General features: G+C 41.8%; 1 protein-coding gene across 2 annotated transcripts in view; it reads right to left on the reverse strand.

Annotated features, from left to right (window-relative positions):
* Window positions 1-825: 825 nt before the first annotated feature.
* The window catches only part of RBPMS2 (RNA binding protein, mRNA processing factor 2), a 35,943-nt gene continuing 12,238 nt past the window's right edge, over window positions 826-24,530 (reverse strand). Inside the window, exons 2-8 of one of the 2 annotated variants that reach the window (XM_066592447.1) lie at window positions 14,750-14,827; window positions 13,722-13,760; window positions 13,586-13,648; window positions 12,500-12,650; window positions 7,979-8,127; window positions 2,609-2,679; window positions 826-1,735 (exon numbers count right to left, since the gene is read on the reverse strand). In XM_066592447.1, coding sequence (XP_066448544.1) covers window positions 2,617-2,679; window positions 7,979-8,127; window positions 12,500-12,650; window positions 13,586-13,648; window positions 13,722-13,760; window positions 14,750-14,827 — 543 coding nt within the window. In that variant the 3' untranslated portion in view covers window positions 826-1,735; window positions 2,609-2,616. The remainder of the gene's footprint in view (window positions 1,736-2,608; window positions 2,680-7,978; window positions 8,128-12,499; window positions 12,651-13,585; window positions 13,649-13,721; window positions 13,761-14,749; window positions 14,828-24,530) is intronic. The other variant, XM_066592448.1, reaches the window with a different exon arrangement.

Raw genomic sequence — 24,530 nt, forward strand, 5'->3', positions numbered from 1 at the left:
CTTACAAAAGGCAAGCCAAAAGAAAACGATCTCATGAAGTCACCACATGATTCTCTTCACACCAAAACACCTGCCAGAAATTCTTCCATCAATTTAGATCTTGCAAAAAGGAAAAAAAAAAAAAGTCTGGAAATGGCACCCATTTGTTTGAATGGGTATATGCACAGAGTTTTGTTTTTACTGGACTCGATAGTCAGAAAGACAATTTGCAGCATGTCCTACTCTTGTCAGATCTTTGGACACTAGCCAGTCCATGTGCAGCACATTGGACACATCATACAGCACTCACATGTTGTCTGATGCTAATTGCATCTAAGTTTCTTGGGCACAGCTCCCTCCCCCCACCCCCCCTGCCCCTTCCTTAAGTTGTACGCTGGAAGAAAAAAAAAAAAAAGTCGAATGTGAATGAAGCCGCACTCCTCTTTAGTCTTAGCCCCACTGCTCCTTGCCAAATGCAGTAGCTTAGGTGGTTGGTACTTACAGAAATAGCAAAGCCTGCTCCGCTGATTCTGCAACACTAACATGGTTTCCATAGCGCCATTGATTTTTGTAGCACAACTACATTTCTACAGCCAACTGTGCTATGCCATGTCGATAACCCTTGTTGACTCCTATGGTAGTTATGGAAACTCTATAACAGCCTGCTTGGTTGCTCCTGCAAGTCCTGGTTACTGCATTCAGCTGGGCTGGTGGGGGCCATAGAGAGATATATGCAGTTCCCACATGCCATGAAAGTGATGGGAATACCTCCAAGTTCACTTGCTCTGCTTGAAGACCAGCTCCTTTTAGATACATTTGAACAGTGCAATTCCAACTACAGAATGCTTGGAGTTTAATTTCTTTAATTTGTCAGAAATTTTTAATTCACACAAACACATCTTAAATAGTTTATATTTTATCCAGTATCACATTCTCAGAATCAGAGAAACAATTCCTCCATACAAGCAGGAGACCTTTCATAATACTGAACACATCAATACCTAGCAGTAGACTGCAGCAAAACAAAATTGCACAATTGTTCATAGAATACAGTAGACAGACCATACAGAATCTGAGCTCTTTAACTGAACATTAACTTATGACAGATTAATATATTCTTTTAATTACCACACAAAACACATATGCATAAATATTTTCTTATTAAACAAGTTACAAAAATACTGTTACTTTTGCTTCATTTCCCCATAAGGTTGCATTATTTGGCAAAAACAGACTCCAATGAAAAAACGTAAATAAAGTTAAAGACCAGGTAAGAAGACTTTCAGACTGCATTTGAGGTGGTGGAATGAGCAGCACATTAGACGCATGACTAGATCAAAAAGGTCACAAGGCAGACCTTTTGAAACTGGTACACAAGAAAGTTTTACCACACACTTAAAATAGTAAATTCATGCTGGAAAAAGTAACATGCAAAGTTTAGAGTTACAGAAATGACCAGAGCATGGCCAGGCCTCGCTTCAACCAGATTTTGTTCTACCACAGTTTCAAGAAGTAGGTAGGTTGCTTAATTTATTCCAAATTAATGAAGTTACCCAGCAGATGGGCTAGTAGTCCACAGAAAGACTTGTCGAAATTAATGCAAAGGATTTGCTTGAAGACTCCATGTTGAGAAAGTTGAACCAAACATTCGGAGGCATATGGAGAAATACGGTGTTCAGTGAACACCATTTGTTCATGTCTGGTAAGTTACTTCATGGAGAAAAAAAAGCCAAGGGGGTCAGGATGGGTTTTATTCCTAGAAAAACATTTAAGCAAGACATGGTCAGTTGCCTGAAACAATGTTTAGAGGTTCACCTTGCTTCCATTATAGCCTTGTTATGCAGTAGCTTACAATGTTGCTTCAAATATCCAGAAGACATGTATAAAAGCAGTGGGATAAAAAAAAAAAAATAAAAAAATTAAAAAAAAAGGAAAAAGCTTGTTTGTACCCTCCACCCACAAAAAGTTATGGACTGAATATCTATGATGTGGCGCTTTAAATAGTGGCTTTATTCTAGTATTCCAGTAAATACAGTCTACATACAGTATTCAGATACCAGCTATACAGTGATTGTGATCAGTGCAGTTCCCTCCAGTAATCACAGGTGACATCTTTGATTGGGGACATCTATTCTTTATCTGGGCCTAGACGACTATGAAGATTTCCTTCTAGCCACAACCTGTCCCTGCACTCCCCATTCTGCCACTACCCCCAAATTAAACTCCAGCTCCACCCAAGATAGTCTTGCCCTTTTACACAGAATATCTAGCCAGGAGCACGAATCTGTAGTTGGTCCAGATGCTTCTTCCTCCCTCTGTATTACTGCGAGACAGAGGAAGGAGGCAGCCTGCACAAACTACACAAAGTTGCTGAGAGAATTGTGCTGCTGGCTGAACATTTAGGGAAATAGGGAGGAAGGACAATGGTGGGCGAGGGGGTTGAGCCTTTTTTGCCCCATACCCCCTTCTACCACAGGTCCTGCAGCAATGTGGTTTGCCAACATTGGCATCACCACTGCAAAAATTCTTTAGTCACTGATGGCATACTGGGTTTGCTACAGGTTATGGAACCATATAGTGTTTCTTTTAATTCTCGAACTAAATTAACTTTATGCAGTTCTTTGCTTACCAGAGCTTTCAGCAGAACTGTCGGGATTTCCATCCTTGCTGGGTGGCTTCAGATGGTGGATACCAACGCATCTGAGAATTAAGAATGCACATTTTCATTTATGTTTCTTAAGCAAGTTATACAGATGATAAAGTACTGATGCAAGTGACCAGTCCTGATATGAGCCCTTAGAGAAAGGCTCCATTCCATGGTACATTAAAAATGCAAAGTGGTGATCAATGAAATTGTACAGTGCTGCAGAATATAGGATCTATAAATTAAGAAAAAAATTAAATGCTGTCAGATTGCCACTACTTACATGGATCCAATTTTCCATTGGGGCTCAGTCTAAATCCAACCATCAATATATATTTACGAGTGTGGGAAGAAACCCACACAAATCTAGTGAGAACATACAAACTGCAGACATTACCCTCTGTTGATTTGAACTGAGGGCCCCAATGCTACAAGGCAAGAGTGCCATCCACTGACTAGCTGTGAAGCACATAGTTGTTGACGCCCAAGTGGTATACAAATGCACCATCTGCATTGTCTTTACATGCTGGGCAGTATTAGGTGAAAATTAACTGTTCCCCACATACATTAACGGGTTTTGTGATGGCTGTTGAAAGTACAACTATGGAAGACAATTGATTCTGAAGCCCCCCAAATGTAATACAAAGTGAATAAGTAGATATTAAGGACAGCAAAAACAAGTCCTTACATGAGAAAAAAAACGCTGCAAGTCACCATGTCTATGTGTAGAGCTACAGGGAGAAAAATAAAAACCCTCATAGGGGTTTCCTACAGACCAAACAGAAGCCACTAAATCTATTGAGGCAAATAGCAGTGGCAAATAACAATGAAGCAAAAAGTAAAGCTGAAACCTATGGATCAGGTAAAAATGCAAACAAGTTTATTAACTAAAAGAATTACCTTACTTGGGCAGTACTCAACTAGAGGGATGGCCATTTTGAGCATTTTAACCAATAGAACAAAAGTGCAGGTTAAAAACGCCTAGGAAAATCGTGACAATATAAATTTCCGCTTGTCTTTCAATAGGGAGTTTTGAAATTGGGAAGCTACAATACTACTAAGCTCTAGGAAGGCAAAGTTCAAAACGCTTAAAGATGCCCTTTTTTTTTTGAACACATTGTCCCAGTCAATAAGACTAATAGTAAAATGGGAAATTTTTAAAACCATCTTAAATACTATGATCAGTTCATACCTTACAGAATTAAAAGGCTTAGGAATAGGAGAAACACAATATGGCAATAAACAAAGCAAGCATTTGCTGCTAACAGGTCAGCGAGACGCCCTACACTGTAAAAAGCAGGTAAAGGCAGCAAAAAGTGGAGACCGACTCTTTGCCAGAGCACGTAAAAAAAACCAAAAAACCTTAAGCTGTTCTACATAAAAAAAAAAAAAGCCCTTTAAATAAATTTTAAAGAAAAGTTGGAGGGTGATGAGGAGAAACTGACTGACAAGGTGGGTATCTTCTACACTAAAATAGAAGAGGGGTTCTTTATTGTAAGCAGTGAGACTATGGAACAGTGCCTGAGGACGTGCTGATTGCAACCTCAGAGGTTCAAGGCGTCTGGCTGCCTTAAATACAAAGATTATTCTGATTGACAGAATTAAAGTTGAAGGAATCAGAAATCTCCGCACAGGAGCGAGCCTGTAATGATAGCCCCCTCCACAGCTAAGAATATATCCCAGTTACAGAAGTTCAATCCCTATGGGCTTTTTCTACATGGGACAAGTCTGTTTCAGAGCCCAAAAGTCACCCCAGCGATAATAGCTCCTGTGCTTTAACACAGGAGTGATCATTGCCTCAGTGAATGGAGGTGGAGCGGGCCGGAGAACCCTCCAGCCACCTGCATCCATTCACAGTCAACAGTTTGATAGTGGTTTTTATCCTCAACACACATTGTATGCTTTTCTGTACACCATTCATCAAGTAAAATGGTGTTAAAATCCTAATCCACTGTGATGGATTAAGATACATTGACAGTGTCAAGGCACACTTGGATTTTTGGGCCCCCTACAAAGTTAAACTAACATTACATTTTATCCTATTTTAGCACGCACTGCCTTTTAACCCCTGATGTATACGACTGAGGAGTTTTACCCTTCAGAGATCCTACAGATGCGATGCTCTCCCTTGGTGGATGTTTTGAGAAGATGAGGGGGTACTCATCTGACCAGATTTGACAAGGTCATTTTGAATTTATGTGCGATGTCTGCCCATCCAGGTAGGGTTTATCATACCACATGTGTTATTGTGTTAGAACAAGGGCAGCACTCAAATCCAAAAACGGCAAGTCTAATTCTATTTAATTTGTCAGTCCTATATCAAAGTTTTATGATTATAAAGTCACTGAGGGGGCATGCGTGCAAGAACAGGGAACAGTGGCAGGAGTAATTTTTAGATATTCTAATATTTGGCTTTGTAGCCAGATCAAAAGCGTAGTACTATGCTTGTCACTAGGAGACACTTTAGAAATAAGTAATTTTTGTTAAACCTAAACTATGCAGAAGTCCCTTGAAAGATCTTTGACCCTAGTTTGTAAAATAAGCAACTGAGGATATTACACAACTACCCAAAAGCCATTTTCAGACAGATGTTTTCTGTTCAGTTTGTGGCAAGAGCGAGGGAGGGAGCAGGAGATAACATTCCATTGCTAAGCAACATTTTAGGAGCAAATCTACGTCAAGGGTGAAGCTGCAGATTTAGACAATGGTTTAGTGAGAAAACATTCAAAGATAACTTTGAAGACCCGCATTTCAAAATAGTGACCGTAATAAACCTAGCTTGCTCAGTTTGTCTGCTAAATTGCTTATGTCAGGGCTCTTATTATGTTACATGTACAAATTCAGGCCGTTTTGCCATTTACACAAAAAAAAAAAAATTTACCCAATTCTAAAGCAGACAGGTTTTGTTGTAGAATTAAGCTTTGTAGCATAGATAAAATGGACAGTTAAAAACCTATTTGCTTCCTGTTAAATAGATTCATACAGAAGGAGCTGTAGTACCCATTCTTAGAATCCGTTTCCATGATTAATCTTATGCCAATTGACAACCAAGTGTTGCCGTTTCCTTTGTCAGAGGGGCATGCTCCTATATACCAATACTACCCAGTGCTAAGAGTAGGACATACCCCATTCAGTCACTTGTTCCACCTGAAAGTGCATGAATTGGCAACAGAGTTGTAAATATTTGTATCGTTTTGTAGCTTGCAATGTTCACAGGAAATCAAAAATGCCAAATTTCACTCTAGTGTCCAATTTAGATGGGACGACAGTCTATACAACTGCACGAGTTGTGACATAACTGCTAAAGGTAGTTAGTGCTTGTGCAGAGTGCTTAAACAGGCAGACTTCACTGGATCACTGGCTTCTTTCCTGCTTTTACACACTGCAATAAGCCTGCAATTCAGAGAGGTTTCTGTTGACTGAAAGTCAGCAATAACTAATCGTAAACAATTGTTTTGCATTTACACTAAACCATTATTGCTCAAGCTTGTTTGTCTGAATGGCCATAAGACAAATTAGACTAGGCAACCACTTAGCCCAAATAGTATAACCCATATTTTAGTACTTAGATTAGGTAAATACCAATTTGTAATGATATATTCATTCCTGTATTTGTTTGCGCCATCATTTTTTAATTTAAGCTCCCAGATTAATAGATGATTAAATAAACCCTAGACTTAGACTGAAATTGCTGAAAGCAGCCAGGTTAGTAGAAGAATGTAATGTTTAACTATATAGAACAAATAAGTAAGCCATTCACCTTCATGTTAATACAGTGGAATATAAGAAAATAATAATTGCTTTGAGTTTTTAAGACCTAACATTGTCATGCAGCACGTACGCAGTAATGTTTAAATTCCAAGTAAAAAGCTAACATTTTAGTTCACATGTGACAGATTTGTTGCAGAAGCTTCCACACATTTGAAGGTTTTAAAAACCCATGCACATGCTCAACAACCTCATTTAGATCTAGAGAACAGATTCAAAGTTGTAGGAATATTTGCAACATGTAGAACCACTACTGCTAAAAACCCTTGTGGTGCAGCTGATGAACATTCATAAGTTAAGGTTTCTGAAGAGTCAAACTGGAGTTATGCAAGTCAATGCAGCGATAGTCTTAAAGGGGTTGTCCCGCGCCGAAACGGGTTTTTTTTTTTCCAACCACCCCCCCCCGTTCGGCGCGAGACAACCCCGATGCAGGGGTTAAAAAAGAACACCGGAGAGTGCTTACCTGAATCCCCGCGCTCCGGTGACTTCTTACTTACCTGCTGAAGATGGCCGCCGGGATCTTCACCCTCGGTGGACCGCAGGGCTTCTGTGCGGTCCATTGCCGATTCCAGCCTCCTGATTGGCTGGAATCGGCACGTGACAGGGCGGAGCTACAAGGAGCCAGCACGAGCGGCTTCATTGAGGAAAGAAGACCCGGACTGCGCAAGCGCGGCTAATTTGGCCATTAGACGGCGAAAATTAGTCGGCTCCATGGAAACGAGGACGCTAGCAACGGAGCAGGTAAGTGAAAAACTTTTTATAACTTCTGTATGGCTCATAATTAATGCACAATGTACATTACAAAGTGCATTAATATGGCCATACAGAAGTGTATAGACCCACTTGCTGCCGCAGGACAACCCCTTTAATACTGGCGATTGTGGTCTTTGGTTATAGGGGTGGGGAACAAAAACAAACTTTCAGGGCTCATGTCCACGGGCAAAATATGATTTAAGATCCGCAGCGGATCTCCCGCATGCGGATCCGCATCCCATAGGGATGCATTGACCACCCGCGGGTAGATAAATACCCGCGGATCGTCAATAAAAGGGATTAAAAAAAAAATGGAGCATGGAAAAATCTGGACCATGCTCCATTTTCGTGCGGGTCTCCCGCGGGCTTCTATTGAAGCCTATGGAAGAGACCGAAAATAGGAATTTAAAGTATTTACCATCCGTAGCGGACCGGGAAGGTCTCCTCTTCCTCACGGCCGCATCTTCCTTGCTTCGGCGGATGTGCCCGGCGCATGCGCGTGGCACGTCGACGACGTGCCGCCGGCGTCAGGAATTCATCCGCCGGCCGAAAATGAAGATCCGGCCGTGAGGAACAGCTGACCTTCCCCGCCCGCGCCGGATAGGTAAATGCTTTTAAATTGCTATTTTCGGCGCTCATGTCCGCGGGGCAGGAGGGACCCGCTGCAGATTCTCCATTGAGAATCTGCAGCGGATCTGATTTTCCCCGTGGACATGAGGCCTCAGGGTTCCAGGTTAGGCAAGTGTAACAGACTATTTCAAAAGTAGCATTAAACATTTAAAAGGCAACGAGTTTCAGGATCATTTTTGAATTCACCCCAAGCTGCAAGTTTACCTGTGCATGGAGTGCTGCCGCTGCTGCAGCAGCCGCCGGGTACGTAAATGCAGCATGAGGGATTGCTGGTGCCAGCTCTGTAGTGTACAGTGGATAGGGAGACCAGGCTTCTGGTGAGGCTGGGATTAGTGCAGCACCTGTTAGGTCATCTATAGAGCAGCAAAGAAAAAAATAAAAATAAAAAGTTTATTGATATGCTTCATTCTAATAACCATTTAACTGCAGACCGGTATCATGAAGTATACATGAGTTTGAAAGTCACGTAATCTAAACCTTAGAGAACACTTAACATAATCTTGCACTTGAACACAGTTTGTAAATTGCTTAATCTACACTGAATTCATATAATCTACAAACCTGTGCCAAAGCAACTAAAGCTATATCAGATTCCATGCATGAAGGCAGACCAGGATCTGGAGCTGTCAGTCGCAGACCATGCAGTGGTCAGTGCATGGTGAACATTTCTGTGCTGACAGAATACAGTATATTAGCTAGGCAACAATGTCAGTTTAACAGTTCAATTCCCTAAAGCCAGGTTCACCTTTGTGGTCAGTTTTTTGCTCTGTCCCAAGAGCAAAAAACAAAACTGTCCTGATTTCAGTTACTCAGTTCTGCTTGGATTTTGTTTTAAAGGACTCAAAAATTGGAAGTTGGACAGAATGCAGCTTTATTATATTTTTTACATCGCTGTGAATGGGGCATGGTAACAAATGCAATATGTTAGGCTTCTGTTTAGCTTACAATTGCAGTTGCATTAGAGCCATATTTTAAAACAGTCGATCTGTAAACTGATCATAAAAGGACACTTTGGTCAAGAACAAAAACATTTTTATTCTTGGAGAAAAACCAAAACCCTTAAGAGATACTAGAATGCAGATGTGGGCCTAGCCCAAATAATCTACATTGGCATAATTGTAGCCAGCAATCCCCAGGAACAAATTTAAAATCTGGGACCGATTAGTCTTATTTATAACCAATAGAAAGCCAATGCTGTATCAGTTACTGTAAACCCAGTGTTTTCAATCAGACCCATTACAATTAATAGAGGGCTTTACCACAAAATAATCATTTACCTTCAAGACAATATTGAGGCCTTATTGCCTTCCCTGCTTGACTCAGTGATTAAATTAAATTAAACTGGGTGAATGCCTGACCACAGTTTCAAAGTCTATGGGACTGAGGGCAGCTTCAGACGACCGTATATCGCCCACGTTTTAACGCCTGGCTGATATATGGTGTCCCTCTGCAGGGGGAGGAGGCTGGAAGAGCTGGGAGCAGTGCACTGAGCTCCTGCCCCCTCTGCCCCTTGCCACTATTTGCAATGGGAGGGGCAGGATGGGGCAGAGCCAAGTTCAGTGACTTTGCAAAAGGGGGGGGGGCATGGGATGGGGCAGAGCTAAGTCACAGAACTTAGCTCTGCCCCCAACCCACCCCCTCCTATTGCAAATGGTGGCAAGGGGCGGGAGCTCAGTGCACTGCTCCTGGCTCTTCCACACGCCTCCCCCCTGCAGAGTGGGACACCATATATTGGCCGGGTGTGAAAACCCAGCTGATATACGGTTGTCTGAATAACCCCTGATGGTGTGGTTTCATAGAATTCTTAAAGCACTGGATTCATATTCTTCTTAAGTGCTTTGCTTTATTTGACAAGCGTGTAAGGGTTTTTTTTTCTTTTTTTAATATAATGAACTTTACTGAAAACTAAAAGCCCACCATTTAAACTGGATAAGCAAAATGCATTCCAAAAGCAGATCAGAAGAGTTGGGTAGTTAATGTGCTGCGCTAGATATCCATTTAATATTTGGTTTAGAAACCCATTTTATATAAGCCACTATAAAATATTGAGGGGTATATTTACCAGATTGGCAAGTTGTAATTTCCTCAGTGTGATGCTTTGCAACAGACAACCTAATGATTTGAATGGGGCATTATAGTGCAGTCTCCCTGCAACTCCACCATAGGAGATTTCCTGCCAGATTGCCACAGCTATAGCAGCTCACTGGGGTGCCAGCTAATGCTCATCCTTTGCCTATAGAGTAGCTCTGCAATGTTGATCGCTTAATAGGCTATAGAGTCCAGACAAGTGAGATTGGAAGCATGTTCCTATAGTCAATGTCTGACTATTCTGGATCTTGTAGCGCTATCCTGATGGACGACAATTTTGTATTGGCTGTAAATTCTTTAAGATTTTTTGAAATTTAGAACATTTCTGCTTTCTCGTGGAAATCATGCCACACCTGTCAATGAGTTGTAACTAGAATTACAGCTCAGCTCCATAGAAATAAAGTGTTGCACTGCCACACCTGTCCACATTTCAGTATAGTTTCTGGAAGAAAGCAGCAATATTTTTCAATCCTATGCAACCCTTTAACTTTGTAGTACGCCTTTTTTTAAAAAATTTCACTTTGAAATTAATTCCAGGAGAAAAAGTGAATCTCCTGGAACCTCCCTTAGGGTATATTCACAGTGTAGGGATGAAGTACGCTGTGGACCTGCATCAAAATGGACATTAATGGTGCAGATTTTCCACATCACGCCCAATTCCTGTACATGTACCCTTAGGGAGGATCATACTCTAAAATAGTCTAGGCCAAAACCTGGAGGAACACTGAAAAGACTATCTGGGCTGATGTCAACTGTCAAGCATCTTTGTGCATTTTTAATCAGTTTGCCATCTTTACTATGAAAGTTACTGTCAGCTCCCCTAGCCTGTAGCTAGAAGACTGCTTGTTTCAAGAAACACTACCTGTATTTCACAGCAAGGTTTCTCATCCAATTTTTTTTTTGTTCTATGGATGCCATTACACAAGCACTAGAATTTCCAGACAATTACAGGGCTTATCCTGCAAGCACAGGTGCAACCTGGCAAGTGGCACTATTGCCAAAGCGTTAACAGTGCTGATCTAATTAGTGCACTAATACTTTACTACATTTTGACAGGAAAGGGTAATCCGACTGTAGTTCAGGCTTTTTTAGACCAGCATTCCTCAAAATAGTCCTCACAATCAACAAGTCATGATTTGAGGAGCTCAGAGAGCAATGCATCAGGCACTGACAATTACATCCCCTGTGCAATACTATAGAAATCCTGACATATGACATGGAGTCATGAGGACTTCAGTTTGGGAAACACTGGCCTTGATACTACTGAATTTAACTCAAACATTAATAGGGTATTAGTGTAGTATGCCTCCACCAGAAATATAGGTTGGCCAGGCTGACTAACACCCAGGTCATGCCCTGGCGAAGACCTAGTACAGTATTGCTGGCTCTGTCACAGAGTGGGTAGTAGGGAGGAGGGGCGTCTGGAGGATATTTCTCCCCACCCTTCGTGTCCCTCTGCATTCATTTCAGCATCAACCATTCAGTAGGGAGCGGCTGCTGCAAAAGTGAATACAGAGGGACAGGAGAAAGGGTGGGGAGAGAAATCTCCTGCTGCCCTGCATCCCTACAGCAGCAGTTTAGCAGCGGCCGTTCAGTACTAAAATGAATGGAAAGGGGTGGGGTAGAGCAAGGAGAGAAGTCTCCAGCCGCCCCACCTCCCTGCTAAGCGAGCCAGCGATGCTTGTCAGGCATCATTTGACCAACATTTGTGCAGTTTAAATGGCTTTTTAGTGTAGCAAGTGTACACTCGGGAGCTTTTGTCAGCTTTGGGTGTGACCTGTAGGTCAGCTAGCCCAATCTATACTTCCGGTGGAGACATACTGCACTAACACCCATTAAAAGTTGATACATGCACAGGTTTCGAGTTTTAGTAAATGAAAAATCTTTTAGATTAAGTGGAAAGATATTTAACATGGCAGAATGGAAACTTAAACATTGCTTGTTACAAATCTGTGGCCTTTTGATTCATCATCAAGTACACAATGTGGCTTGTTTAAGTTTGCACTGTCTAGACAGTATTAGTAGACTAAATAGTCCTAAAGTGCACCAGATCTATCAAGTATGTGGCTGAATAATAAGTCTGCCAAAATTTTAAAGCAGTCTAGTTTAAGTTGAGACCACCTACCAGTTGGCTTAGTTTATGCCAAAAGTTAGTGGAATTTATGCCACACCTTTTAAGACAAGTTGGAAACTGTCCGAAAAGGTTTAACAAGAGAATAAATGTGGCGAACAGCATCTAAATTTTCTGGTGTAATTTGTGCCAAAAAACTCATTTGACTAGTAGATAAACCAATGTTTCTGCTAAACCTCTTAGACTCAACCATCATAGGACACATTTTTTGCAATTCTGCATCAAAATCCATATGTATAGCATGTGGATTTGTAGCTCATAAAAAAAGGGATGCATTTACAACACAAGTCATGTTTTCTGGATTTTACTGCTGTACTGCAATTCAATTTATACAGCATAGGGGTGAGATCTGGTAAAACCTCATTTGCTCTGCTGGTACTGGAACAGATTGTACATTTTCTGCATGCAAGTGCAAAATAAACAGTGTGAACATAGCCTCAGGCTGTCATTTAGCCACAGCAGTTCCTTACCAGGACTTCCTTTACAAAATCAGTATCAGAACTTACATGGATCTCGTGCAATGAAGTGTGCTCCAAGTGCAGGGTGAAGGTTTGTGGGGTTAGGTGTAGCCATTAATTTGTTCTTGGCCATCTTTGTATTGGCCTTCGCAAACTCTAGTCTTAAGGTCTGTGGGTTCTCTGGATCAAAACGGATACCCTAAAGAAAAGCAAAGTACCAATGGAAAGTCTTATTGGACCTACCTACATTACAATGTGCCTATAGGTTTAAGAAGGAAAATAAAAAAAAAAAAAAAAAAGGTAGTGCCATGCAGTTTTTAGTACAGTTTAATTGAAATATTACATGTTAGTATATTTCACAGCTCAATTTGAATATAGCCAAATATATAGATACAAGCAGAATGATAAAGTTTGTAAAAGGTCACCAAGGCATGCAAAGTTTTGTACCATAGCATAAGGTTGGGACAGCGACACAAAAATATCGATAGTATCGACTATCGCTGAACAAACTATCGATTATTGTAAAATATCGGTGGAAAACTATCAATATTTTGATTGACTGTTAAATGCTGTATAAAAATAAAACAGGTTTAGGGTTAATAAAAAAAAATAGTTTTTAAAGCTTTACACTGTTGAAATTATTAACTTATAACTATTAATATGAAAATATATTAAATTACAAATGAAAATAAAAAATTACAGATGAAACATTAAAGTTAGGCATATGAAAAGTTTATCATTGGCCTTAATAATCGTTATTTAATGAGCCAAGAAATATTAATTAGCTCGCATGCTCTCCCTTCACAATGATCCTTTGAGCGGACATGACCGGGAGTGCAGAAAGAAAAAAAACCAAAAAACACAAAACGATATATCACCTTAAACTACCGATGTTACTGATATATTGGACATATCGATGAAAAGTATCGCCAAAGCATTAGTGATATCAGTATTTTGATAGATCAGTTGCAATGTCCCAACCTTACCATAGCACTATTAGGGCTTAGATTCATAAAGTTCTAGAGCCAATTTGTTAGTTTCTGGTTTGAGTGAACTGAGGTATAAGTGGATAAAATACTACAGGGAATACTACCCTGGAAGAGCACCTTACACTACTAAACAGAGGCCACTTACATTTAAGGCATTCTTTGCAGCTTCTGCACCGGCCCTATTATCAAAGGTGACAAAGCCTACCGGCTGGAGAAAGACGAGAGAGTGTTAGACAATGCTGTAAGCCAGGTAAATATTTGTCATACAGAGCAAAGATTACCTGTTTTGACGTTAGCTTGATCAGTGATCCTTCATATCCCTAAAAGCAGAAGATAAATTGAGAATTGGCTTCGGAAAAAGGCAAAGCCTGTGGAGTTATTGCAGCTTTGGGAAGTGGATGTGCTGGACACTAGGAAAGGGTAAATCTGCATGACTAATCAGGAACAGCAGTGATAAGCTGCAGAGGGAGTGTATCTGCACCCTCTGCAATGGGGTGGTGCTGTGGTCCCGAGTAGCAGAAGTGGTACCCACAACTCCCCAGCAGTGCCTAAGGCTGTGCTCTGTCAGTGTGGAGATTTGTGCTTATGCTGTGCGATTTTAACTGATGAGATTGAGAAATTGACATGGGCATACAAACTTTAAAATGCCATATTCATACACAACCCTGTGAACTTTATCTAGTTTGCCATTTTAGCAACAATTTAAGCAGCAACCATGGGGTACATTTTAAAGTGTAAAATCCAAGTCAATTTTGCCCATCATTTGATTCATGTGTAGTGGCAGAGTGGTGGAATCTGAAATTGTACCTTTCACTGTAGTAAGACCCCCAGTTCAGGCAAAGAAGGGAAGAGAAAAATAAACCAGTTACCGCTTTTAGAACTAAGGGACTGTAGCCATTTAGCATTTGAGAGCCTCCCATCTGATCAGCACTCATCCCCATTAAAAAAAGTTGCACTACATGTCTTTGAAGTTCAGATTTCAAGTAGATTAAGAAGTCCTTTTGTAAGGGGGTAGGTAAAGCTTCCTGTCTAGTTTATTCCCGATTGGTCTAGTACTAAAGAATTTTTCATTTTATAGTTTGAAGTGGGAAGAACAAAAAAAAAGTTAGTATTGACTTAAACTAAGTTTCTGAAGAGCCACATGAACAGTGTTAAACCATGGATGGGGACAACAAAATTAGTTTAGAACGTTAAATGCCTAAAACTGGTTATAAAAGCAAAAGCCACCTCTGTGGCCAGTGTTAAATTAAGACTTGCAGTTAGTCTCGCCAAAGTAATCAGACAACAAGTGCACAAAAGATACTCCTACCTTAAATGGGCGAAATAGCAAGTAAAGTTCCCTGGGCTTGATGTCTATTGGAAGACCACTGACGAAGAGGGTTCTGACCTGTGAATTAGGAAATAAGACAGTTAGCAAATACTTTAAAACATTTTGAAAAATGCATTGGCTTAAACTTTAAAGTAGCCCATTTCCCCTTAATAAAAAAGTTGAAGGGGCATTTCCACCCCAGCCCCCCCCCCCCCCCAAAAAAAAAAACAAAAAAAAAAAACTTGTGCTGTTCGTTTCCATCACCTGACAGCTACTAGTGAGTGCAGTGCCACTGGTCAGGTGATGCCACTGCAGCATCATCTGACGAGCAGTGCTGTGCTCACTGGAGGCCACCAGGTGAAGGAAGTGCTGACCGTGACCTCCAAATTCCACACTGATAATGTGGAGGACTTGTGAAAATACCTGCTATGTGAATGTACTCTAAGGCTACCTTCACATGTTGCAGAAGTGGTGCAGAATGTATCCACTAGATACCGCATCAAGAACCACACCACTGGTGCAGATTTTGTAACAGAAAATTCCACAGATCTGCAGCAGGCTTCACCCCTTCAAATCAAATAAGTGAAGTTCACTAAGGATCCACAGCAAAAACTGCAAAATTCACGAGTGGTGACTTTAGTGCAAGTGACTGAAAACTGCATTTATATTAAAAAAAAAGAAAAAAAAAAAAGGGGACTTAGGTGTAGATCTACACCAAAGATATGAAACGTGTGAATGCATTTGTTACAGAACCTTTATCCTTGTTTGGGATTAGATCCAAGAGATTCTAAAGATGCATTCAGAAGGTTTGTGTCAAACATTTGTTTCATTGCACCGACAATCTAATGAATTACAGCATTAGAAGCAACTCACTGGGCCTGGACAGAAGAGACTACAATGCATCAGGTAGTGAAAGCCATGTGGCCAAGACACTACATGCTACTCTGACTGGTCAACACTGGTTTATCAAAACAGGAGTAGTGTCTTATGCCGTGTTTAGAGGGAACAATTGAACGATACTCTGAACAATCATTCCATTTTGTTTTTTATTGTTCAGTGTTAATGTGGGCAAATAAGCACAAGATTCTCCTAGTCTGTCAGCAAATCAGTGCTGTCCCAGGCATTTATTGAGCACTTTAAACACTGATCATTTAGCGTTTCACATCGAAATCTAAAAACCCTTAACTAGTGCATGAGAACATGACAGCCACCAGTTAAGAAATAAGACTCCAAATGAACTCGAACAGAATAATGTTACAGTTTTGAGCACCAGTGCCGAAGATGCGATTGGACAGCTATAATAGCTGGTACTTAAGTAATGAGTTAGGGGAGTTGTAACCAAGATCAAAATTAAAGGGTTCACCCAGCAAGTACTACTGATCCTGAGGCTAGGTCATCAATATTTGATTGGCTGAGATCCTGAGCAGTGGACCCCAGCCAATCAGCTGTGCAGGAACCAGCTTTCAACTTCAGAGTCTGTTGAGTGGAAGCTGAAATCTGCCCCCAGTGCACTGGTAATTGCAGGCACAGCTTTCATGGGAGCTGTACCTGCACTGGGTTTGCAGCAATTTGTTTCCATTCTCTACCCTGTGTGTTTTGCAGGCGACAGTGTTCTGGAACAGCTGATCAGTTGGGTCCTGAGCAGTGGACACCAGCAAAACAAAACTACCAAAGACTGTATCCAACAAGCGAGCAGTCTGTTTCTACACAACTATTTACTGTAATGGCAGCAAGTCTAACCCTGCCTGAGGATGTGACAACTGTCAATATATGACGTTCAAGTGAGCTGATGCCCAAGTGTAATATTACTACAAGTTATGGGGACTAGATACCTGGAAATGGATTGTTGAGGGATTTAGGGCAGCTACAGAAAAAAAAAAAAAAAAACACCAGGCAACAATCAACCAGCAGCTACTGAATGAATTTGCTTGTCACAGTGTTGGTAGCTCTTTACATGGAATGACTGGCTTCTATTTGCCCTTTTTAGTGACCATACAGATGACTGTAGTCCCTGTAGACTGTAGAGGCAACCTTCAGATTGTTATATTTGAGCCCGAATTTAGCACTTTTCCCAAAGGAGAGTATTTTTCCTTCCTCTGGATCAACCCTGCAGGACAATCTAAATATTTATCTCAGACTATGCAAGATGAAGCTACCTTCGATACACCGACACCTCTTAATTTTAATGGCAAGAAGAGGGTATAGTACAAGAACAGGGGGACTCACCCTTGTCAAGTATAGACTGTACAGGAACAGCCATTGAGGTCAAGTTCCTAGGCATATTGGTAAAGCAGACTTTAGTGTGTATTAGTCGATGCAGAAACCTGCCCCAGTGTGAATGTATCCTTAGGCCTCATGTCCACGGGGAAAATCAGATCCGCTGCAGATTCTACATGTAGAATCTGCAGCGGGTCCCTCCTGCCCCGCGGACATGAGCGCCGAAAATAAGAATTTAAAAGTATTTACCTATCCGGCGCGGGCGGAGAAGATCAGCTGTTCCTCACGGCCGGATCTTCATTTTCGGCCGGCGGATGAATTCCTGACGCCGGCGGCACGTCGCCGACGTGCCGCGCGCATGCGCCGGGCACATCCGCCGAGCCGAAGCAAGGAAGATGCGGCCGTGAGGAACAGCTGACCTTCCCCGCCCGCACCGGATGGTAAATACTTTAAATTCCTATTTTAGGTCTCCCGCGGATCCGGACGGCTTCCATAGGCTTCAATAGAAGCCCGCGGGAGCCGTCCCCGCGGGAGACCCGCACGAAAATGGAGCATGGTCCGGATTTTTCCATGCTCCATTTTTTTTTAAATCCCTTTTATTGACGATCCGCGGGTATTTATCTACCCGCGGGTGGTCAATGCATCCCTATGGGATGCGGATCCGCATGCGGGAGATCCGCTGCGGATCTTAAATCATATTTTGCCCGTGGACATGAGCCCTTAGAGTATACAAGCAATTTAAAGCACTAAGGAAGGTAAATGTCAGAAATTAGCAAGTGTAGGAAGAGATCAGGTGAACATTAACAGCTTCACTGAAGCCACTGCTTTTTTCTAATGGAGGGGGGAAAAAAAAAAAAAGTCACTCATTTTTCTGTCAGCCATTTGAGTACTTTATAGGGGAAAGTTGTATTTTCAGTGTACCATTTAACATACCATAAATACAAAGACATGTTAAAAGATTGTTAACTTTATTATATTACTGTAATCATACTGTGACAGAACAGCTATAATTTATTGTCCCTCAATGCAGTTGTGTGAAGGCTTGTTTTAACCACATTGAAATGTTCAACCCAGCAATACTTAATTTTGTTAGTAGGAAAAAGGCTTTAGACAAAAAATAAATAACTATTTTGGTAACTAAAACAAACTTTGACCCCTCATGTCCACTACATAGGTTGATTTACAAGAAGCGCTTGGGGTCTCCTGTGCGTGCAACCCATGCCCATGGGGAATCATTGAGCACCCGCAGGTAATTAAGTACCTGCAGCTGTCATTTTCCCCCAGCGTACAGATCAAACACAACCGCAGTATGCTCCATTTTTATGTGGTTTTCCTGTATGGACAGCTCCCCCAGCTTCCATTGAAGCCAATGGAAGCAATCCAATCAGTGACACAGCCACAGATGACAATGTGGCTTTGTCGCAGATCAGTGGGAAAGCAGGAGTTAAAAATAAATAAAAAGTCAAGATTTGTGCGGTGTGAGATGAATAGGAACCCCATTCTTTTGAATGGGGTCATATACATGAGCAATTTTCCCCCCTATTGCGGTGCAGGAAAAGCATTGTGGCACATTTTCTCTTTGGGCATTCCCCCAGAATAATTTGCCCATTGTTTGATAGAACATCAAGGATTACTACTGTACTAAAGTGATGGAGTTTGACACCAAAACACCTCGCATCTGCAGGTACATTGCATGTTTGAATGCTATATCGGGCCACCTTTCATGGTGCAATATTGCTCATCCATTTGAAACTAGCCTTATTTTTACTTGCAATATTGGAACTAAACTAACAACTTGCTTACTTCTACAATATACAGCAATTCTTAAGTATTGCAGTATACCTCTGCAGGCATTCTGGCAAGTCATTCTAATTGTTTTAACATTATAAATATACAAACAAGTAGGAAAGCAATGGACAAGAAAGGTTGGCATTTGAGTCTTTAGCCAATACACATTTGCTATTGACCAATGACCATTCTACAATAGGGTCTTGAAGGTTTAGTGAAAGGGCCAGGCCACCCTGCAAAAACTTTCCATGCCTGCCCACCACTCAGCTGACTTCTCCATTATAACTGCCAGGAGATGTGTGATAATCAGTAACAGTCTCTCCCCCCCCCCCCCCCCCCCCCATGGCAAGATATGAATTTATGCAAACAAGTTTTTACTGAAAGGTTACGGCTGATTGACATGTGGCTGTGACAGTCCCGTCCCTACGATGGAATGCATGTTTGCACTCGATCAGTAGGTTGCTGATTGGAATGCATGTAGCGTTCCACATACAGCACTACATAGTGTCCTACATACCACTTGGTGACCAAGCAGAGAGGTGGACCCTCCACTTATCAAATTACGTCACATTATTGGCGTCTGGTGCAGGACAGACTGCAAGTAGGCTATGGCTATATACAAGTGTGCCATTGTGACTATGTATGTATACTTGATAAAGGTGTTTTGACACGCCGAAATGCGTTGTATGATACAGGTTAAATAAAAAGCCGATAATATGGACCTACTGGTTTCCAAGGAGCATGTAGAACTCTTACTTCGACAATATCTATCAGGATTTCTGATGCCACAGAGATCTTGTATCCTGCTAAAATCCACCAGTAGCCCTGGACACTGAACAGGGGAAAAAAAAAAACTGATAGGACGCAAACTTAAACAGGTGCAGGTGGGTTCTCCCTGTGGGAATCCCCACCTTGCACCAGGCAAGAGTGTTATATGATCACACCAGATACTTTATCCAGGCACTGTTCTAATTTTCTGTTGTACCCCCCTCGCCAGTTTGTGGTAGATCCATGTATCACCACATCACAAACTGAGAAATTGACTAAAAAATAAGTCCATAACCCCAAAGAGATCGGAGCTGGTCAAAACTGGGATTACATGACACTTGTGTTAAAGAACCACCACCAAGACAGGCTAAAAAGGGGGAGGGAAGGAAGTTATTTCATGACATAATCCTGTTAATGTGTTGCCCAATGACTTGTTAAAAAAACTTGCACAATGTTATTTATTGCATGAGAAAATAGTGGGTGGCAGCGATGCAAGATTCTCAGGAAAAAGCATTGCTCACACTCAAATCACAGGAACAAAGATGCTTTTTTGCAGCAAAATAATGACTGCCCTAATGGAAAGGCTACAAGCAGAGGTTGCAGTCCAGCTGGAGATCTGGAGCTGTAAAACTGCTTTACAAAAGCCTAATGTATAGCAGTTGTATCTCCAGAGTTAAACTATTTATTTGGTATGCCAATGTAGAAAGAGGAGCTGGTTCAAACCATGCTGTCCTTGAAGGCAGACTGACTTATCTGAATCAGTCCTTAAAGATCCATCATTGTTACTAGTACATAAATACTTACTGGGTACACAGCCTTTCACACATCTCAACTTCAGATTAAAGATTTGTTCAAAGTTCTTGATTTTAGCATATTGCATATACCTTAAGGGAACCTGTAATGTCCTCATGCCAGCTGCACAGTTTTGCAGTCACTGTTCCATCAATTCAGTTATGTACTGGCTCTGTTTTGGTGTGGACAGCTCCCACTGTCAAGTGTGACATCTCCCATTAAGTTGGGACCTCCCACTTGTCACATTCACAGCTCTGGGAACTGAAACTGAGTTTTTACAGGGAAACATGAGTGAGTGAGTCAGCAGAGCTATATCTGCAGTGTTATGCAGCTGGCCCTTCCAACAGGTCCTCTTTAACGTTTAAGGTTTGAACAATAAGATAGTGCTATAATGTGAACACTGATGTAAAATGTAGTTCTTTCTGAAGAGCACTTTATTACATATTCTAATCCACTAATTGGACCATATGCAAGTTTATTTTCCCCCCCACCATTCTGCTAACTCCCAACATCTGCCCTAGGAGTTGCATCCCAGCCAGTTATGGTTTTCTTGGGATAGGCCAAATAAATTTGAAAGTCCCATGACTTAAAGGAGATGTCCCGAGGCAGCAAGTGGGGTTATACACTTCTGTATGGCCATAATAATGCACTTTGTAATGTACATTGTGCATTAATTATGAGCCATACAGAAGTTATAAAAAGTTTTTTACTTACCTGCTCCGTTGCTAGCGTCCTGGTCTCCATGGTGCCGACTAATTTTTGGCCTCCGATGGCCAAATTAGCCGCGCTTGCGCAGTCCGGGTCTTCTGCTGTTCTCTATGGGGCTCCGTGTAGCTCCGTGTAGCTCCGCCCCGTCACGTGCCGATTCCAGCCAATCAGGAGGCTGGAATCGGCAGTGGACCGCACAGAAGAGCTGCGGTCCACGAAGATAGAGGATCCCGGCGGCCATCTTCAGCGGTAAGTATTGAAGTCACCGGACCGCCGGGATTCAGGTAAGCGCTGTGCGGGTGGTTTTTTTAACCCCTGCATCGGGGTTGTCTCGCGCCGAACGGGGGGGGGGGGTTTAAAAAAAAAAAAAAACCGTTTCGGCGCGGGACATCTCCTTTAAGTTACAACATGCCCCCCTTATTAGGAAAGTGGCAAGGCAGAAATTGCAGGTTTTGTTGGATAAATAAATAAACCCTAGTTGTAGAGCACCATCTTATTCCATAGCACTTTCAAGTAATTTATTTATTACTCCCCACCAAGCTGGGTACACATTTATTGGCCTTGGAAGGATGGAAGGCTGAGTTGACCTTGAGCCATCTACCTGAACCAAGCAGGGATTGAACTTGCAGCCTTCAGGTTGTGAGCGAGAGTTTAGGACTGCATTAGCACTCTGTGCCACATGACTCAATGCTTTCCTTTTATGAGCATTATCAAGATAAACAGATTCTTAGACTTTCTATTGTGTGGTGTGAACACAACCCGAACAGTTTAACCCCCCCCCCCCCAAAAAAAAAAAATATATACAAGACAAGGCCTGTGATCATAACAGGACATTCACATTGTGAAAAGTTCATGACTTGAAACTTGTACTCCAAAATTGAGTATACACAACCTTTAGTTCTATAACATGTTCCATGTACAGAATTTTCAGGCCCGACAGTTCCATCACCTGGAGGTGGTTATATATTAAGAGTAACCCCGCAGTGAGGATTTTGGGGGTAGGGGTGGAGGTGGCGTGGATGGCCACTGGTCCCATTCTCAGGATCAGCATGGGTCTCAGTGGCAAGACCTCCACTGATAAGGCATTACCTGACCAAAAGATAGGTGATAACTTGCAGTTTGTAGTAACACAAAAAAAACTTTTAAATGGTATTTTAAAGTGGAGCTGTATCAAGCAAAATAAGGTTATGCATTGTCAGTGTGCTAATGACCACTTGTCCTTGTGTGAGTATGTCACATGCTCTGCCCCCTGATCACATGACTGACATTGCAGGTCCTAAAGCATATATAAAAGAGCCCAACATCACAGGTCCTGTGAGCATACAGCTGCTATCAGTCATGTGATCAGTGACATGGTCTGAGCTCTGTTCCTGATCACATGACATCCCAGATGCTAAACCATCAGAGCCTGATCACATGACTGGTCCTTCCTCCTTATGCACTGAATGGGGGATTATGGGTGGACTACATGCCAAGAAACCCATAGCCTCAATTGCTATGGCTACAGCAGTACTCAGTTTGGCACTTTGTAGCTGGTTGTGAGACAGCTGCACCCGTGTGGAGACTCCAATAAATGATACCAACGTCCATACATAGCTGGCAGTACATATTGACCAACGACATTGAAGCAGTCCATCTTCACATCTCCTGAACATGATATGTCATCTCAAGTACTAATGCTGCCAACACCAGTCCAGCCTTTATCTAGTAGTCAACTGTTGCTCAGTGTTGAAACTAATAGTTGCTGTTTAAACCTGTCACCAGAGGGTACAATGCTGCTGTGAAGCTAATGCAGCTAACATGACAGCGACAAGCCACTATTTCACCTCAGCCACCGGCTGAAGTTTGAAAATTACATGCAGCTAATATGTGAAAGCAATGAGCCATTATGTCTTGGACAGAAATATTTGTACTAAATGCCTATTCTTAGGCCGCCTGCAGACGCCGGGTCGGATCCGGCAGCGTGAATTCTTGCCACGGGAGCCGACCCGAGCGCCTGCAGAGAGCAGCGTGTACTCACCCACACCCTGCAGCTCTGGATCTTTCATGTGCCGGCTGCCGGGCAGCTGGCGCATGCGCAGACTAGTGCAGGCGGCCGTTGAGTGACGTTTTTGTGCGGGGCTCTGCCAGCCCCGCACAGAAATAGAACATGCTGCGGTTTGCCTAGCCGTCTGCCTACGATTGCGTTTGCTAACGCAATCCTATGGCAGCTTCCAAGGCCAGAAATTCCGTGGGAAATCCCACTGCAGAATTTCCACCTGTCTGCAGGCAGCCTTACAGTGTATATTAGTAAGTGGCACATTGCGCCACCAGAAACACTGGTTGTATCCCTTTGGAACGTTCAGCTTTAAATGTTGCAGTATTGGTATTTTGTACATGTACTAATGTTCTTATTTATAGGTGTTTGCACTGTTCAAAAAGTTTGAGATAATGGCAATAGCTTACCATTTGCACAGAAATATTTTAACCAACTCCAATCCCTTTCATTATATATAATGCAAGTGGCACATTGGTACTATAAATATCAATAGCCAACTTGAAAGATGGAAAAGATTAAACATTGGTAATATAGCAGCACAGAGATTATATTGTATTTCAAAGTTGAGACAGGATCTTTGGCCCCTCCCAATGTTTCACCCTATACAATGCTAGTTTTGAATTTGCACCAGTTTATAATGGTTCATTTTAGAGCCAATTGATGCTATATATGCCAAGATTTCCTGTTTTTCTAAATTTGTCACCCCCTGCGTGGGGTCTATGTGGCAGGAATGTTGCCAACAGTCTAAATTTTCTTTCAATAAATACTTTTGAAACATAAATATACCAATAGCTGTTCTATTTTAGAAGAAGGTCTTGCGATAACCTGATCCTGAACCCTTTGGTTCTCTAAAATGGCTATTTTGTTGTATAGCATTACAGTCCATCTTGGAGGACAGATTGTGATATCTGAAGAGACTACAGCCATTTGTATCAGAAAAAATAAAGTTTTGCTATAACAGTATGGCCAGCAACTGCACTTGCTTCCTCCCATCTGTCATATGCACTTATTTCCACCCATGTTAGCAGCTCACTTGCTAAGCCACTAGGGATGTTTTCTGTGTGAGCAATGGCATAACACTCCACATCAGGACCAAGCACACTCCTATAACCTCTAAAATATTTACCAGTTATGTCTAATCATGTCTAATATGCACTGGTAGGCACAGTGTTGGGAGGATTTGGGCTCAGAAGTGATCTAGCCTCTTGTTATGCATGGCTGCTTTGTGTTTGCATCTGGTATTAACCATAAGGGGGAAATGTTGGTGGATGAACATTTTTTTTTTGAATCCCAAGTTGCTGGTAACAAAAAGGTAGAAGAAAAAAAGTGTAATTATGACTTTAAGTATCTACTAAAACATTTGGTGACTTAAAGGGAACCCGTCAGCAGATTTTAGTAGTGTAAGCCAAAACCATTGCTGTAATAAGGACAGTCCTGTTTTGCATCTTGAAAAAAAACAAAAAACAAAAA

This window comes from Eleutherodactylus coqui, chromosome 2, assembly GCF_035609145.1.
Source record: "Eleutherodactylus coqui strain aEleCoq1 chromosome 2, aEleCoq1.hap1, whole genome shotgun sequence".
Classification (NCBI taxonomy): Eukaryota; Metazoa; Chordata; class Amphibia; order Anura; family Eleutherodactylidae; genus Eleutherodactylus; species Eleutherodactylus coqui.